Source organism: Fistularia commersonii, chromosome 3 (assembly GCF_037954325.1).
Source record: "Fistularia commersonii isolate RoL2024-O1a breed Wild chromosome 3, RoL_Fcom_v1.0, whole genome shotgun sequence".
In the NCBI taxonomy this organism is placed as follows: Eukaryota; Metazoa; Chordata; class Actinopteri; order Syngnathiformes; family Fistulariidae; genus Fistularia; species Fistularia commersonii.
In genome coordinates, this window is record NC_141286.1 from 17,172,937 (window position 1) to 17,187,453 (window position 14,517).

Sequence of the window (14,517 nt, forward strand, 5' to 3'; positions counted from 1 at the left end):
TCTCAGAAACAGGGATCATGATTGACAGGAATGTTTGAGTTTGTAGAAACATTAATAAATATGTTGTAAAAAAATATATACCACTGGATGGTATTGGGACTGACTAATACCAGATCTGTAAACTGAGGACAAACTTATTTTACTAATGGAAATGAAAAACCCTGAGTAAATATGTTGTTTTCAAGGGTTCATAAAAAAGAGAGAAAAGAAAATATGTAAAAGTTTTAACATTTTCCCCAGCAAAATGGGAACCAATTTGATTCTACCTCTGTTTGTAGATGCATTAATACATTTTTAAAGTCAGATTTAAAAACATTATTAAAAATCTTCTGTGGATGCTTATACTACATCAAACCTGGCGGATATGGTTAAGATCAATCCTGTTTTTAATCTTGAATCAACCCCAGTGTAACATAAGAATCATCCATCTTTGATGTGCTGTTTGCAGTTGTGGGGGAATACCGAATAATTGCTTGAGGAATCAATAATCTGGCTGTTGGGCAATTGACTGAATTGTCTTGGAGTATAAGCACCTTCTGTGTCTAAATCTAATGTGTCTGAGGTCAGAATACATCTCAAATTTGGTTTGCGTATTATTTTTTCTGCACCACCTCTCCAACACTGATAGTTCTGGTGTACAGTATGTGTTTTGATTTACATTAAATGTTGTCCCTTGTAATCATCCAAATTGCTAGATGGAGATATCATGAACAAAATAGAACAAAACAAAAAACATCACAGTTATGAAAGTGCATTTTTCTGAATTATGCTGATTTTTCAACAAAATGATAAGGAAGATGCATCAAGCGATGCTATATTAAAACCAATCATGAAGTTTTACCAAACATAAACCGATATTTGTGTTCAAAGCCACATATATTGATAGGTAGCATAATTCTGTAGAAAACACAGAATTTAATAATTAGTCAGCAAGTTGAGTTCTTATTTCTATTCAGGCATAATTTGGCAGAAAAACGTATCCTCTCGGAGGAACGTCACCCACAATCAAATAATCAGTAATTAACCAAGTAACCATCTAAATGCACAATGTAGATATAATTGAATGTTTTATAAAATTCATACTTTCAATTGAGAAAAGGGGGAACATAGAAGCCTAATTAGTACCTTAAAACACAGATATTTACTACTGTTATATTCCTAAATTAACAGTTTTCACCAATTTTTCAATGAGGAACTCCAAGCAAATGGACTACCAGTCTAGAAGTTTTCATTTGTATTGGTTAATCTTGGTGTTTAGCCAGCATTTTAATGCACCCTATGCAATAACATTACAGTACCAGTTATTGTTAAGGGATCCGCTGCAGATAGAATGTGGCTCATGCTTGCAGGGGGAGAGGAGGGGCTGTAATATTGATTTTGCTATATGAAGGACCATAAATTTACACAATAAATTTCACAGAGTAATATTGCCCTCTCTTTTGTACAATATGTTGCAACCATTCAGGGTATTGGTGTGGGTTTTATGGCGTGGTGGAGGGTCAGAGGGGTAGGGGCATGGGGTTACATTTACATTCGCCTCAGTTATGCCTGCTGACCTGATAGTTCCATGGAAAACTGTATTAAAACCTGAGGTGTGAGTCAACGAGCCCTTGAGACTCAAGCTGCCCTAGAGCTGCTCTGGAGAATCCTTTCATTTAATTGAAGATTCATTTTCATTAAGTTCACAGAGGCTAAGAGATATGGAAAAAAAAATCTAATTACAAGTATCCTATGGACATTAGGTGTTTAGACATAAAAAATCAGTTCCCAGAAACATAAAATACAAAACAATGTCTCAAAATCATTATGAATAGTTAAATTCCAGCTTGGCCATAATTTATTCCTGATTTCTACACATTTAATGTACTATGCACACACAAGGGGTGTACAGTATCTCACCAGTATCTTCAGGTATCTATAAGCATGTGTTGAAAATGTGATATTGGTAGTAGGATGGTTAAGAGCTGAGGCCTTTTCTTCAACAGCGACCAACTTAATCTGGATACTCGGTAAAGTATGATAGTCTGCCACAGGCCTTTTTTTGTCCAACAACAATAACAACAAAACACGAAATCCTCATTTGACTTCATTTCCTAAAAGACTCAGATAAAGCTGAAATAACTACTAATGATCTTTAACAGTGCTTGGCTGACCCCAGTGCACAAAATCACATTCAGTGTCCTCACAAGACCACAATGCTCAGATCTCTGCTTTTGTAAATTTTCTATTTGATTTGTAAACTTCCTTTTCTTTTTATTATGGCGCCAGCACATAATACCCATTGCTATTTCCATGATAAGAAACAAACTTAAAATAAAGCTGGGTTTGCTGTAATTCTGCAGTCATGAAATGCATTATGATGTACAGTGGGGAGAACAAGTATTTGATACACTGCTGATTTTTCAGCTTTTCCCTTTGCAAAGCATTTAAAAGTCAAAACACATTGTAAGTAATTAATCAGAAAAGCAGTGTATCAGATACTTGTTCTCCCCACTGTTGGTGCCACTAGTCTCTTAGCAGGTTTAAAACTAATAAATGGATTCTTACACTATATATCAAATTTCCCTTTAAACTTAAAAATGGAATGCAATTTACATTCTACAGAGCTATGATTATACCTGAAAATTGTACTTACAGAAAGCTATTTATTGTTGTTCTAAATTATAATTCCTCTATATATAAAAACATCTGAAACTTGACTCCTGAAAATCAATTATGATCTAAAACCTGAAAAACTAAAAGTGTTTTTGCACCTAATCAACTAACAGATATTCTTGGATTGGATCTGTGAATCTCTTGGATCTTGATTATTTAGTTTTGTGTGGTAGTGTGCTTTGAAAGGCTAATGGGTGTAGAAGTTCAATTAGAATCTAGTGAGTGTGAGATCACCACAGGTCACCTCAGTATAAAACCCCTGTCTGACTTGACAACTAACTAGAGCCAAATAATGTGCTTCCCTCTACTCGGAGTCAGAAGTGTTGGGAGGGCAAGCATCCATGTTTGATTGATTAGAGCTGTTTTGCTATTGAAGAGAGGGGATGAAGCAGGGATGTTTATCAGATGGTTTTAATGTCTGCACAATTTAAACTGAATATGAATATCAACATAAATCTGTTTTGGTAGTTTCTTACAGGCCCATTTGGCCATCTAACTGTGTTGGTCAATTGGAGGTATTAATAGGCACAAAAGGCCTTCATTTGATTGGTCCTTTTTTCTTATACAAAGACCCCTCTACAACAACCCCGAACCTGCCAATAAGGAAATTCATTTGATATTTCTTTAAATAACATGCTAATTACTCTACTCTGTGGGTAAAATATCCTAATATCCACTCCACTTCCTCTAAATTATAAATTGCAAAAAAAAACAAAAAAAAAAACGGTTAGAATAAATGTCTGATTTAAAAAAAACAACTAAAAATATAGTATTTTAAATATATAAATATAGGCTGCTTTATTTACTTAAATCATAAATTCAACTGAAATTGATCTTAATCTGTTTTCAGAAGCCATTTCACACTACACTTTCCTGTGCCTCAATTAGACTCTCCACGATTGGCCTTTCTGCTGCTTTAAGAGGCAATATTAATTATTCGCGATTGTGCCTACATAAGCATGCAGATTTTAGAAAATATGCTTTGATGTGGACACAGTGAATATAAAAAAAGTTCCAAGGGAGGGTACTGAAATTGCCTGACTTTGATAGAAAATCATTCATCTGAAAAATTAATTTACCATAACTAAAATTTCCAAGTCCAGCTCTTGCTAACCCGCACAACACCAACCTACAGTGGGACACTGATCAACATCTATTAATGAATAGGATATTTTCAGCATTTTATTGTTGGTGGTATTTTCAGTCCATGTTGTGATAATGTCACACCAATTGTTTTATTTATAAAATACCACAATGTAATAACAGGTTGGCAATCAAAAAACACCTGACTAGAACATAGATAGAACAAGAATGGTGGTAGGGGCTGGTAAGAGGAGGTGAGGGTCCAGTTTAGGTGAGAATGTCATGGGCTTGCTGCTCCACTAGCATAGCCATGTTCTTCACGTCACCACACCAGAAGTCCAGTCGCTCCTTCATCCCCTTGATCTGAAAAGGGACAAGCTGAGTGTTAAACCAGTAGGGGGACTCAAACACACCACACAGTGACCAGGGGCAAGGGGGAAGCACAGAAAATGAATGTAACTCTGAGTTAACATAGGCAATAATTTCTTAATATATATCACATGGTAATTAGATGTGAAAAATGACATGTAATTTTTCACATCTAATGACATGTCAAAGAGTACTTTCACAAGTACTCTTTCAGGACTTATTATTTAGGAAAGAAACTATCAGATTGTATTTTGTAACTGTTCTCTCCAATAAAGTTTAATGTTATGGGAAAGTGTGGCCATGGGTTTGGCATTGACTGAATGTTCTGCGGTTCTTGTCAGATCATGACTTGACATCACCTGCTGCAGGTCCAAGACTCTGGGCTGCACCCAAGTCATCTGTACCTTCTGGTCCACCTCATCAATGTTGCCTTTAATTAGGCCAACAGACAACGCTTTCATTACCAGGAGCTCCACCTGCAGGTACAGAAGCCGGTACAAGCACAGAGGGTACATACATCAAAAATTAACATTTTCAAAGTGAACATAAATTCAAGTGAAATGACAAATCTGCTCAGGCATGAGGTTCACAGTAAAACATATTTTTGTCTGAAGTAATAAAGATGAATGAAAAAAAATATGAAGATAGCTGAAAAATGATTCAACAGAGGCTTTGACAGACAGATTAAATAGGTTTCACGTCAAACCTCATTCACGGGGATTTTGGCACTTTTAGCAATCTCCGTAAATGTCAGTTGTCTGTGGTTTGCAGGACGAGTAAAAGTCATCTGTAAGTAAAAAGAAACAAACCTGAATGTTAATATTTGTAAACAATCAGCAATAGATCTTTGTGCAACGCATTAAATATAGTTACTTAATATGTGTTTGTTTAACAAAGCAATTCAGTCAGTTAGATCGGGAAGTGATTAATTTTGGCTAATTGCACAAGCTGAGATGACAGGCGATTAAAGCTAATTTCGGAGGGGCACCTGCACCATTTCTACTTATATCCCAAAAGTTAATTACCCTAGAATAGTCAATAAGTTGCCATTTTTTGGCAATAGGTCTAGAGAGACAATTTGTGTCTAAGCTCACGAGAAAAAAGTTTACAGATATCTGTCCATTACAATGTGTTTTTGCAGCTGAATGGCTCAAACTTTATTATTTGTATCTGACAGGCTTACAGAGGGGATGATTGTGCATAACTTTAGCCATATTGTTATGTAAGGCAGGTCTACGTGTATGTCAGTGTGTTTTGCCTGATTATGACATGCACTGCAAACCTTGAATTATTCAGTTTTTATCCAGCTAAGCTGTACATGCCAAAGCAAATGTCAATGTGATTCAGATTGGACATTAAACTGTCATTAGCCAGCCAGCCCCCTTATGCAAAAGTTCCATTTTGGCTTATTGAGCCCAATCTGTGATACAGCAGTGCCAGCGTGTTAATGACTGGACTGTATAACTGGAACAAAAAGCAAAGGAACGTAATCAATTCAAACAAAAATATCTTGCCAGAGAAATTCTTACCTCCATCACACAGAGCAACTGAATCTTCTGCATGAGTTTAGCTTCATGTGCTGCAAGGTCAGGCTAGGATGGAGAGAGGAAAATGTGAAGACATTCAAGTCAGGCTCTGCACCCACTGGATGCACAAATAATGAATGGTTAACAAAAATATTCAAAGTTACAGCAGTTTCTTTTTGAACCTATACATCTGTTAAATCTCAGTGTCTATAAACAGATATTCTTAGTTGTTTTTTATTTTACTGCATGAGCTAACAATGTTTTAATATCCCATAGGAAGACTTGACCTCAACACAGGGGAAGTTGTGTGTAAATTTTCACTACATGTAGGGCATTGATGTAGCTGTGAATTACTTGTTGGCCCCATGCAGACTTGAAGCTCTGGAATTTTTCCACATTGCCTCCATTGAAAGCATATAGCGTATCAATGAGCCACTGTTTGTCCGTGTTCCTCAGGGACTCCAGCACAGGATGCATAAGCTGCACAAAAATAACAGACATAGCTAATGCCACATGCACTTTAGCTTAAAGACTAACATAGCATTTAAAAAATGACAAGTATCCTACCAGCTCTCCAAAGTTGTAAACTCCTTCTCCTAAGAGACCAGCCAGTCCCAGTGTGAAAGCTCTTTCCTGCTTCTCTGTCTCTAGAGGCAACAATAATAATTAGACAGTTGTTTTTTGCCAAGGTTCCCCTGACATGGTGCCTTTCGATTCTTATCATGCTTTTGCCCACCTGGAAGGTCGTTGATATCAACACATCCTAGATACCGAAGTGCATCCTTGTAGTAAGCAGCATGGTTTCCGATGATACGATAGTACTTGCTGGATAGGTCATAAAATCTGCCATGAACTGATGTCACCCCAGGGAGGTTGTTCAACATTTCCTCAACATCCTCGATTAGTTTCTAAACATGTATAGACAAATAAGGAAGAAAGAGAACTTTTATAAGCAATGCCAGAATTTTTTTTTCCTCGCAAAGATTTGGAAAATCTGCGCGGAACTTTACTGGTTGGTTTTGCTATTGTTGCAGGCATTCTGACAGGTGTGGAAACAGTTATCATGACAAGGCAAGGACCAAAACAACCAAACCAAGAATGTGTTTAAGAGTTGGTCAATACCACTACACAACAACTATAGGAAAGCTTGTTGAATCAACATAACCAAACCTCATGATGTGAAAATTGCAGGGGATTACTGTCCTTTAATTTTGAACACAATTTGAGGGCTAACCTTTCAAAGATTATTTCATGCAAAATGTTGAAAAAGACTACAAGGAAGGTGAAATACAGCAAGTGTAGCTAAAGTTGAAGATTACTGAAATCAGTTCTTACAACAGCTGCTGACAATTTTTTGAAAAAAAAAAAAAAAAAAAAAAAAAAAGTTGAGCAAGTTACGTAACAAAGTGCTTACCTTTGTTGCAGGCAAATCGCTGATCTCCAGTTTAAGGCTTCCAATAGATGTTTTGCAGAGAATGACTGCCTCGTCACTGCTCTTCACCTGAACGAGCCAGCAACACATTTAAATTCAACCAAACATTCTGTAAAAATGTTAAATTAGATGTACCCACTGATCAACTTACCTTCTCCTTGGTTTTCTCAAGAAAGGTGATGGCATCCTTAGGATCTAGAAGAAAACATTGTACTAAATATTCTAACACAAAGAATATAGGACTAAAGTCTGCAGAAAACATTTCTTTTACCTACATACCTGACATTTGCCTGGCAACATACAGAATAATCTCCACAAGAGACAATGGATTGATTCTACAAACATAAACAAAACCAGTATTAGGGGGAAAACCCTAACACAACAGGAAAATGCAGTATTAGATGTGCTATAGCAAATTTGCCTCACCTGTGTTCAAAGTCACTGAGGAAGTTTTCATAAAGCTGTAAGAAGAAAAAAGAATATTGCTAAAATTGGGATGGCCAAATCAATAATAACCAACTCTATTTTGGGATTGCAGCTAATAACTTAGGTAATACATAGTTTACTGCAAAGTTTTGAGCAGGTCATTATAACCATGAAGTGTGGCTTCATAGTGTTATTTATTCCAGTCCCATATAAACAAAGGGGGACTCGAGCAAGTTGCATTTCCATACGTTTCAAGTTAATTGCTTTCAAAAACACCCATGACATGTGTGACTGTGGTGCAGTTACCTGTATGAGGCCATCTCCCGTTTTGAAGCAAGAATCTTTAACAAAGTCTGTCAGCCTCAGTGTCAACTGATGCCACAATCTGGATGATGACGGATAAGGGCCAGCTCATATCAATGAATTATATATATATGTGCATGATAAGAATAAGTATTAAAAATAAAACAAACATCAGGCTCATCATTGTACACAACAATTTGTAAGAGTGCGGCCGGTTTGATCATACCAGAACTCTTTCATCAATATAACTGAATTTATTGTTCTCGAGTTGAAAAGGTGCAATGTCAAATGTACACATATTTTTTGTGCCTAATTAATCGTTAAGTACTATTTTACTAACACATGATACAACAGAGCAGTTTGCTATTTGCAAGGGCTAACGCTAGCGTCGTGCATGACTCAGCTAACATTCCCATTGAACAGGCTAACAAGGAACATTCACAGGTCGACTTGTAGAAATGTTTTTCTTTTTACCTTTTGTTGTATAACTCCTCTAGCGTATGCCATTCTGTTGCCATCTCCGGCGTTGAGCTATTGCTTTGCTGCTGCTTAAGGTACCCAGTAACATCTTTCATGTTGACGACAAATTGATATTTTTTGAAATTCGGGACTGGTGAGTACGAGCCACTCTTCTTCAGCTAACGTCCAGTAGCTTTCCGTGTTGTGGGTCTGGTGAACGTGAAGGCTTATGGGTAATGAAGGCGCTGCTACCTAGCTAATTTTACCTTTCAACGATCTGGGAGACTTACGACTTACTCTTTCATATCACTTACGTCTTACATATCATCCTGTGGAAGTTTGTTTGACTAAACTATAAGAATTTGAACACATTAAGCATCTAAAGTTGGAGTGTAATTCGGTACAGTGTAGTCAGGATCGGAGCTATATTACGGTATTCTTTTGCGTCATTAAGGTCAAGGGTCGACCAAACGCAGTCGCTGTCTTTAGCAGTACTTTCGACCAAAATTGTATTATGGCTTTTTATCCCAGTTCACGTCTATGTTTGTATCGCAGTTTGTGTTCAACAACAAGTCGGGCTGCTTTTGCAAACGGTCAGTGTTGAGACCAACTCCATGCATTCACATTTTTGACGATGTGTTAAGAATGGTGACTAGAATGTTTGCCTATGGATAACCTATGCCTGCTTTTACAGGTTTTGTTCTCGGCAGATCGTGTTTGGCACCATCATCTTTGTCCAGGTACAGACTTGTTATCTGTTTTGTCTTCGTTAAAGACTAAATATATTAGATTGGAGGCGTGTTAAAATCAAGCAGTTTCTGAGCAGTCAAAGCAGTGATTCGTTCCAACAAGGGGAGAGTTGGTGCAGCACTGGATATTTGCTAATTCTAAAAGCAGCTTCTGCAGATCCTATTTTGAAGTCAAGCGAATCTTGAGATACTTGTTTTCGTGCTCAAATCAGATGTCATTGTCACTTTACTCGTAGCAGTATCCTAAGACTTTTAAAATTATGCCCCAGAGTTCTTTGTATTACTTTATTATATTTGTCATGTTAAATTGCAGTTGGTGAAATGTACATAACGGGGGTGTTCTCCATGGAAACGGGTACTCAATATCACAGATATTTTGCTCGATTAATGTAAATGTATTGCAGCCAATGTTGTGCAAAATGTCCAGAATCCAATTACATTCTCAAAGTTCCTGCAAGATGGAATTGTATATTGAGTCGCTTTTGTATCTTCACAGACAAGCAAAATGTCACTGGTGGGAGTGGACTAGAAATTTTTTCTCTGGTCGTGGTGCAGCTGGTGAGCAGCAGACCCTGGAGGACATCGCCAAGAATATTCAAGTGCAGCAGTACAAGAGAGTAGTGGTGATGGCGGGGGCAGGGATCAGCACTCCTAGCGGCATCCCAGATTTCAGGTAAAAAGTTTGGATGTGCTACTGGTTCATATATGATATTTTTATGCTATTAAATGAGGGGTATATGTCAAGAGAAGTCTTTATTGGCTCACAGGTCCCCAGGCAGCGGCCTCTATGACAACCTGCAGCAGTATGATCTGCCTTATGCTGAGGCCATATTTGAAATAGACTATTTCCATCACAATCCTAAGCCCTTCTTTGCCCTGGCCAAGGCACTATATCCTGGAAACTATAGGCCCAATCTTACTCACTATTTCGTGCGCCTACTTCATGAGAAGGGTTTGCTCATCAGGATGTACACACAGAACATTGATGGCTTGGAAAGATGTATGTATTCATTATTCTTGGCATTGTTTTACATATAAAAACACACAAACAGTAATGCCGTGTTATTTTAAGGTTACATACTTGTTTAGTGGCAGGAATTCCTCCTGGGATGCTGGTGGAAGCCCATGGTACTTTTGCCACAGCTACCTGCATTGTTTGTCGAAGGAAATATGAGGGAGAAGACTTACGAGTGAGTGGAAACGCAAGGACTTATACCAGTGTCCTCTAGAGGTTATGGCGAATGATATCAAAGCTTTGTGATATTGGAAAAAAATCTTGCTGTATAGAAGCCCATTTAAAAATCCTTATGAAATGTACCTTTTGTCTCACCATTATTTATTGCAATCACTATATTTACAAACAAGAAAATGTTTTGTAACACATTATCACTGTTAGATAATAGTCAATATATCTTAACAGGTGAGAATAATTGATTTGTTTTACAGTGAACAGTAAACCGTTTCTCTTCCCTTCATGTATGTTTCCCTTGTTTTAATAAACTTTTTCAAATGTCATGCCAAGCAGAAGCTATTAATGAATTACCTTTCTTTCCATGTGTTTCACAAGCCAGATATAATGAGTGGCATGGTTCCCAAATGTCCGACCTGCAAGGGTGTGGTAAAGCCTGACATTGTGTTTTTTGGAGAGGAGCTACCAATGCAATTCTTCAAGTACCTCACAGACTTCCCACTTGCAGACCTTCTGATCATCATGGGCACATCACTGGAGGTGAGCATTAGCTTCAGCAGTATAAGAACCCTAATAAGACCTTCAGAGTGTGACCTGTTTCAATTTGAAATAAATCAGTGCTGGAGACATCATGAATAGAGAGCGTGTCAAAGATGGAAAAATATTCTTCAATGTATGTTTGACAAACAACTTCAAGGTATTTGAGTTTAGCCAACATTGAAGTAATATTTTAATGTAAACAGTCATGTTTGCTTAAGGGGCTTGTTCTTTGTTAACTCATGGACTTCGATGAAATCCAATCCCACAATTTGAATTAAATGCTTACCGTATTTTTTCGACTGAACGTCGCACCAGCCAAAAATGCATAATGAAGAAGAAAAAAACATGTGAATCGCACTGATCTTTAAGTCACATTTTTGGGGGAAATTTATTTAATAAAATCAGAGGCCAAGATCAGACATTTCACCTTGAAAGGCAAGTTATAGTGTAATGTCCGAGCGGACGTGCCCAACAATGACGATTTGCTGGTTATCAAACCGTATATTTATAAGAACAATTATAGCAGTGAAGTAACAGCGGCTCCACTTAATCCTCTCCATCTCCACGCTCTCTCGCCTCACACCCTGCCCTTTCAATCCCTCTGGTCCCACAACACATTCGCAACCAGTAGGAAATCACAGAACTAAGGACATTTCCTCTAAACAGTACCGCAGGGTTGTTACAATAGTAATAACAATAGATCAGAGAACAACAGGCTGAATAGGTGTCTGGTATGTTAATATACCATTTTAAGAGTTCAATAACTATAGCATAACAAGTTTACCAAACTCTTGATCTCACTCCAGATCACTAAATCCATTGAATTCTTCATCCTCTGTGTCACTTCTGAGCAACTCTGGCAACTGCAGAGGTAGAAGGCCCGCTGCTTCCTCATCTTGGTGGCTCGTTGTCCGTGCTCTGATAAAGGGGCGGTTGCATTGTATGAAGCGGTAACACCAAGAAGGTCCTGCCGCAAAGTCATTTATATTCACCCCCTTGGCAACTACCTGGGCGTGGAGACGCAACTGCACCATTGACAAGCCTCTCCCGACAGCAGTGTTCGAGCACCCACTTGGGTACTTGTTCCTCTGGCTGTGGCCATCTAGCTTTTAGCTTGTGTTCAGCTTTTTTTGTTTTCTTCATGGCAGTTTGAGTATCCTCCACTTTTCGTCAGTCCCTCACTAGTTTCTCGCCCACTCCAAACTATCTTTCTGCTGCTCGATTACTGTTTTTGGCTGCATATTTCACTGCTTTCAGCTTTGCAGAATATGATTTTCTTTTTGGGGGCATTGTAAAATGTCCTTCAGAGGGATGCAGCACTCTTGAAATATCTAAGATACTGGGGCGTAATCACTTAACCATCAAACGTTTTGTTGCAAGCAGTCAACGCTGGCGTCCCCCCAGGGCTTGGGGACCCCAAGGCTCAGATGCCTGAGCCACCTCATCTAACTCCTCTCTGTAGAGGAGCAGTGGCTCTACTCTGAGTTCTTCCCAGATGACCAAACTTCTCACCCTATCTCTAAGGGATAGTCCAGCCATCCTGCGACCTCGTTCTTTCTGTCACTACCCACAGCTCATGATCATAGGCTAGGGTGTGAACTTAGATCGACCTGTAAATTGAGAGCTTTGCCTTTTGGCTCAGCTCCCACTTCACCACGACAGACCGGTACAGAGTCTGCATCACTGCCTGTCGATCTCCTGCTACATCCTTACCTCACTCGTGAACAAGACCCCAAGATATTTGAAGTCCTCCACTCGGGGCAGGACCGCTTGCCCGACCTGGTCTCAGAGTTGGAGGTGCTGATCCTCATCCTGGCCACACTTGGCTGGAGATCATGGCTTAATGAAGCCAATAGAACCACATCATCTGCAAAAAGATTAGACTCGATCCTGTGGCCACCAAACCAGATCCCCTTGACGCCCTGGCTGGGCCGAGAAATTCTGTCCATAAAAGTTATGAGCCGAATCGGTGAAAAAGGGCAGCCCTGGCAGAGTCCAACTCTCTCCGGAAACGGGTCCGACTTACAACTGACAATGCAGACCTGCACTGATCTGCTCTGACACTGATCATACAGACCGAACAGCCCGTATGACGGGGTTGATCACCACCAGGTGGTAATCAGTTGACAGCTCTGCCCCCTCTTCACCTGAGTGTCCAGGACATGCGGCTGCAAGTCTGATGATACGACCGCAAGGTCAATCAAAGAACTGTGGCCTAAGGTGTGTTTTCTAAGTGCACATATGGACACCTTTATGTCTGAACATGGTGTTTGTTATGGACAATCCGTGACTAGCACAGTAGTCCAATAACAAAACACCGCCTTGGGTCCAAGTCGCACTGTCGTTGCCCACGTGAGCATTGAAGTCTCTCAGTAGAACGAGGGAATCCCCGGTAGGAGTCTAGTAGCCCCTTTAGGGACCCCAAGAAGGGTGGGTAAACTGAACTGTTGTTCGGTGCATAGCCACAAACAGCTGTCAGAACCTGTCCCCCATCTGAAGGCGGAGGGAGGTTAACCTCTCGTCCACCGAGCCCAGGCCCAGTCTGGGCCTGTCTTCTTCATGGGGGTGTTATGAGCCACACTTTGTCTGGTCCCCCGCCTGGGACCTGTTTGACTTGGGTGACTCTTCCAAGGGCATAAAGGCCCTGACAACATAGCTCTCGGGATCACAGGGACACGCAAACCCCTCCACCATTGTAAGGTGGCAGCTCACGGAGGGGTCAGAAGAAAATCTTTCTTCTTTTTTGTTGGATACAAATTAATAGTGCAGCAACTGTTTCAAGCAAGATGGAAATATTGATAGACATTTAGTTTTTCCATTTGTTTCAGTTGGGCACAGATATGCAATTGTTCACTCTTTGTCTTACAGGTGGAGCCCTTTGCCAGTTTGTCATGGGCTGTACGCAGCTCTGTTCCTCGGCTCCTCATCAACAGGGACCTGGTGGGTCCATTTGCACTGAGAAATCACCGCACAAATGATGTTGTGCAGCTGGGTGACATTGTCAGTAGCATTCAAACTTTTGTTGATGCTCTCGGCTGGACTAAGGAGCTGGAGGCTCTGATGGCTGCCTCCCCTACTGACAGAGTGAGTGGAAAATTTGGTTTGGGTTCACAAACTCAGACTAATTAAACATATTCTATAAGAAATTTCCAACTAGATATTTACTCTTTGCTGACAGCAGCATAATGTACATACTTTTGAGGCTTGCATTCTTATAACTTGCATCATGGAAATGGTCGCTGAAGACTCTCAGTGACTTGTTATCAAAGGGGTTTTATCTCTCTCTCTCTCGAGCACCCTTTAAAATTGCCTTCAGGGTGACTCCTGGGTAAGTAACTTGAATAAAAAACAGTGACCTCTTGATCCACAGATTGCCACTTTGTTAAATACTTATGTCAAAATATGGCATCGACTCGTAATTAATAATTTCACTAACATTCATTTTTCTGTTTGTCTCTGCTGAAGTCCTGAAGAGTGACCTGACTGGGAGCTGTTGCGAAAGTACACATGACCGAAAGTACCTGATCCAAGTTTTTCTACATAGTTTTATTAAACATCATGTTACCACAAAAAAAAAAAAAAACTGAACTTATTGAACTTTCAAATCAGAACAGATACACCCATATCTATATGTAATGTAATATCAAATGTAATGTTAATTATTTTTGTTTGTTGGACTAAGAGATGAGGATTCAGAGGGTAAGGGAAGATGGAGGCAAATGTTTCATTGTGGCAAACCTGAGGAAACAGTAGAAAAGAAAAGAAGAACAAGTTTATTCACGGCGT

The 14,517-nt window shown here is 39.4% G+C and overlaps 2 protein-coding genes across 2 annotated transcripts; one reads left to right on the forward strand and one right to left on the reverse strand.

Moving 5' to 3' along the window:
• Positions 1-3,790: 3,790 nt before the first annotated feature.
• On the reverse strand, positions 3,791-8,504 carry psmd13 (proteasome 26S subunit, non-ATPase 13). The gene is made up of 13 exons (XM_086143895.1): positions 8,269-8,504; positions 7,798-7,876; positions 7,492-7,526; positions 7,345-7,400; positions 7,217-7,260; positions 7,048-7,134; positions 6,370-6,541; positions 6,201-6,280; positions 5,988-6,113; positions 5,637-5,699; positions 4,814-4,894; positions 4,467-4,583; positions 3,791-4,101 (listed from the first exon to the last, which is right to left on the reverse strand). The coding sequence occupies exons 1-13, from the start codon at positions 8,367-8,369 to the stop codon at positions 4,006-4,008; spliced, it is 1,137 nt and encodes a 378-aa protein (XP_086000021.1). The 5' UTR covers positions 8,370-8,504; the 3' UTR covers positions 3,791-4,005.
• Positions 8,505-8,689: 185 nt separating this feature from the next.
• Positions 8,690-14,314, forward strand: sirt3 (sirtuin 3). Its single transcript, XM_086143896.1, has 8 exons — positions 8,690-8,846; positions 8,948-8,993; positions 9,499-9,675; positions 9,770-10,002; positions 10,092-10,192; positions 10,570-10,731; positions 13,600-13,815; positions 14,197-14,314. Exons 1-8 carry the CDS (start codon positions 8,768-8,770, stop codon positions 14,200-14,202), a joined length of 1,020 nt encoding a protein of 339 aa, XP_086000022.1. The 5' UTR covers positions 8,690-8,767; the 3' UTR covers positions 14,203-14,314.
• Positions 14,315-14,517: the final 203 nt, after the last annotated feature.

What these genes read in the sequence shown, in the direction of transcription:
- psmd13 (XM_086143895.1), bottom strand. Translation starts at nt 8,369, where the DNA reads ATGAAAGATGTTACTGGGTACCTTAAGCAGCAGCAAAGCAATAGCTCA. An exon ending in CGGGAGATGGCCTCATACAG is followed by an intron (nt 7,527 to 7,797) that starts GTAACTGCACCA and finishes TTCTTCTTACAG; the next exon opens with CTTTATGAAAACTTCCTCAG. An exon ending in TTTACAACTTTGGAGAGCTG is followed by an intron (nt 6,114 to 6,200) that starts GTAGGATACTTG and finishes ATTTTTGTGCAG; the next exon opens with CTTATGCATCCTGTGCTGGA.
- sirt3 (XM_086143896.1), top strand. Translation starts at nt 8,768, where the DNA reads ATGGCTTTTTATCCCAGTTCACGTCTATGTTTGTATCGCAGTTTGTGT. An exon ending in GCACCATCATCTTTGTCCAG is followed by an intron (nt 8,994 to 9,498) that starts GTACAGACTTGT and finishes GTATCTTCACAG; the next exon opens with ACAAGCAAAATGTCACTGGT. An exon ending in AGCGGCATCCCAGATTTCAG is followed by an intron (nt 9,676 to 9,769) that starts GTAAAAAGTTTG and finishes ATTGGCTCACAG; the next exon opens with GTCCCCAGGCAGCGGCCTCT.